A 2,642-nucleotide genomic window follows, 5' to 3' on the forward strand; every position below is an offset into this window, starting at 1 on the left:
ACTTTCCTTTTTCAAGGCAACATTGCAAAATGTGCAAAATTGTTTCAGCGCTCAATTATTTGCAGCGCTCCTGATGCTTGTAGTTTCACATCTGCACTCAACTGAACTCTTGGATGACGATTTAAGGGCATCATAGAGGTGGTCAAGGAGAAATGTGGTTGCCTGTCAAGTTATATAGGTGAGCGAGAGTCAGGGTGCAGAGGCAGTCAGACGCACACCGCCTATGCCAGAGAAACATCAAATTAAAATAACACCATCGAAATGCAAACAGCAGCTGAAATCACGCACAATCACACCGAACAGTGCGACTGGTTAGGCGAGGAGAACAGAACTGAGCCGCGCGTAACTGAGCAACCGGACTCTGGCGCCTGTCTCTTTCTATCCATACTGCCCTATGAGGAGGCGGTTCCTGCGCTGATGTGGATGTTTGTGCTGCTGACTCTCTTCTCACTTCTGGTGAACGGGTTCACCCTGTTCGGGCTCGGACGTTCCGACGACCTCTCTCTGCAGCCACACGTTGCTTTCTTCAAGAATCTGATTTTAAGTGACCTGCTACAGACCGTCACATTCGCCCCGCCGGTCATCTACTCACTGGTCCAACGCCGGACTATGTCTTTCAGCGCCTGGTGTTGCGTCCAGTACTTTTTAGGGACCGTCAGCATTTTCTCCAGCCTTGTCACCATCACGTGGATGGCGCTGGAGCGCTACTTCTTCGTGTGCCACGCCATCCGCTACTTGGTCATCCTCACTGAGGTGCGCCGGCGGCTAATCCTGAGCCTCATTTGGGTCTTCTCCATCTGCATCGGCATCGTCAACGTGGTGTTGCTGTTCACAGGGAGAGGACCTCAGGCTGAACGGGTCACCAATGGGCTACTGTGCGAGCCGGACACGGTAGAGCAGCACATGGGTTTCCCCCGTGCCGTTGCCATTTTTCGCAAAAGCATCGGCTCCTTCACTCTGCTGCTGTGCCTGCTGGTTTACGCCTTCTCCTACCTGAGGATGTACCAGGACGCTTGCAACGCGGTGGCCCCGTTCAACGAGGTGAACACCGCTGCTCGCAAGACTGTGTTGTTCTACTGCGGCATGTTGATCCTGCAGCTGCTGCCGGTGCTGGTCAAAGTCACCTCGGACGCTCTGTGGGAAGTGGAGGGCACTGCGGCTATGATGGCACCGTCCTCTCCTTCTCAGGGCGCACGAAAGGCAGTCGTGCTCCACATGTCCTTGCTGGTAATGCTTTTTGTGCCTCCGTGCATCAACCCGCTGGTGTACGGGACGAGGAACGCGGAGATGAGGCGGGTGCTGCTTAGCCTGTTCCGGTGTTGGCCGGAGATAAGGAGCGCGCATGTTCGCGAAATGGAGGTATTAAGAGTTGGAGATGTTGTTCCTCAAAACCACCGCGCTCACGTTGAGCCCAATGGGCAGTGTGAAGTTTTGCAGTGATGCAAGTAGGCTGTATCAAACGCATTTTATGGCACTGAGAACCTGAGAAAAAAACACAATGACCAACTTTGCAAAAAATACCACGCAAACTGAAAAAAAGGTGACATGGAAATAATAAAAAAAATGAAGTCCAGAAAACTATATTTACAATTCTCTCAAATAATTTTAATAAGAAAGTAAAATAATTTTTGGCGCGTTATTAAGATTATTTTCTTGTGTTTTGTTTTTTCTTTACTTTATTTTCTTCAGTTTAAAGAGTTAAGGAATGTGAATTCACTGTTACTTCATTTTGATATGCGACCAAATTTACTGACTCCTCTTACACAAATATGTGGTTAATTTTGATACTGGCCTTACCGGGCTACAATACAGAACAATGAGGGTGACTTATTGTTTTGTATTCTATATTAATCAGGGGAAAGGTGAACCCAGTTAATAAGTTAACAAGTCAGGTAATTAAAGGTGACCAATGAAAAAACTCCTGTTTCATTCCCCAAATCTGTCAAGAATACCATTGGGTTTATTCTCATAGAAATATGGAGGAGTGTTTTTTCAGTTTGAGCAAAAGCATGACATAAATGTGTTTGTAAGAGGAATCCAGCAAATTTGTTGGCATTTGAATTAATCTATGAAGTAACAGTGAATTGACATTCCTTAACTGCTGATTTAAGTGTAAGCTAATCACATGTAAATCACAGTAAAAAAAGTTTTGTTTCAACGAAAAAGAAAAAAAGGCTGCAGTGGTGAATAATTCTGCAAGAAAAAATACAGTGAGGAACAACTTTACAGAACAACCTGCAAATTTTACAATTTAAACTGTTGTAATAACAACATTCTTTAAATGTTGTAATTTAAAACTGTAAAATTTACACTGTCCATTTGGAAGACAAAAAATAAATAAATAAATAAATCTGCAATGCCATCACCAGTCACATTATGTGTAAAAACTTTCAAATTAAATTAATAATTAAAAATCTGGCAGGTAAAATAACATTTTTTGTCAATGTCAAATATTTATGCCAAAAACATTTTGTTAGATATTTTTTATAGTTAACATCAATAGGAAAGTTCAAGTTTTAAGGAACATCAAGTTTAACACTCAGATGAAACACTCAGATAAAAATCCAATGTAAAACTGACCATTTGTGGGCTTCAAATTTATCTGTTAAGCAAATATGAATTTGTAAAATGTAATACGCTTT

At 43.0% G+C, this 2,642-nt stretch overlaps 1 protein-coding gene across 1 annotated transcript; it reads left to right on the top strand.

The window, feature by feature from the left end:
* The first annotated feature begins 261 nt into the window (after nt 1-261).
* On the top strand, nt 262-1,440 carry LOC121964441 (olfactory receptor 2A12). The gene has a single exon (XM_042514646.1). The coding sequence runs from the start codon at nt 262-264 to the stop codon at nt 1,438-1,440; it is 1,179 nt and encodes a 392-aa protein (XP_042370580.1).
* The last annotated feature ends 1,202 nt before the right edge of the window (nt 1,441-2,642 follow it).

This window comes from Plectropomus leopardus, unplaced genomic scaffold (genome assembly GCF_008729295.1).
Source record: "Plectropomus leopardus isolate mb unplaced genomic scaffold, YSFRI_Pleo_2.0 unplaced_scaffold15629, whole genome shotgun sequence".
NCBI lineage: Eukaryota > Metazoa > Chordata > Actinopteri > Perciformes > Serranidae > Plectropomus > Plectropomus leopardus.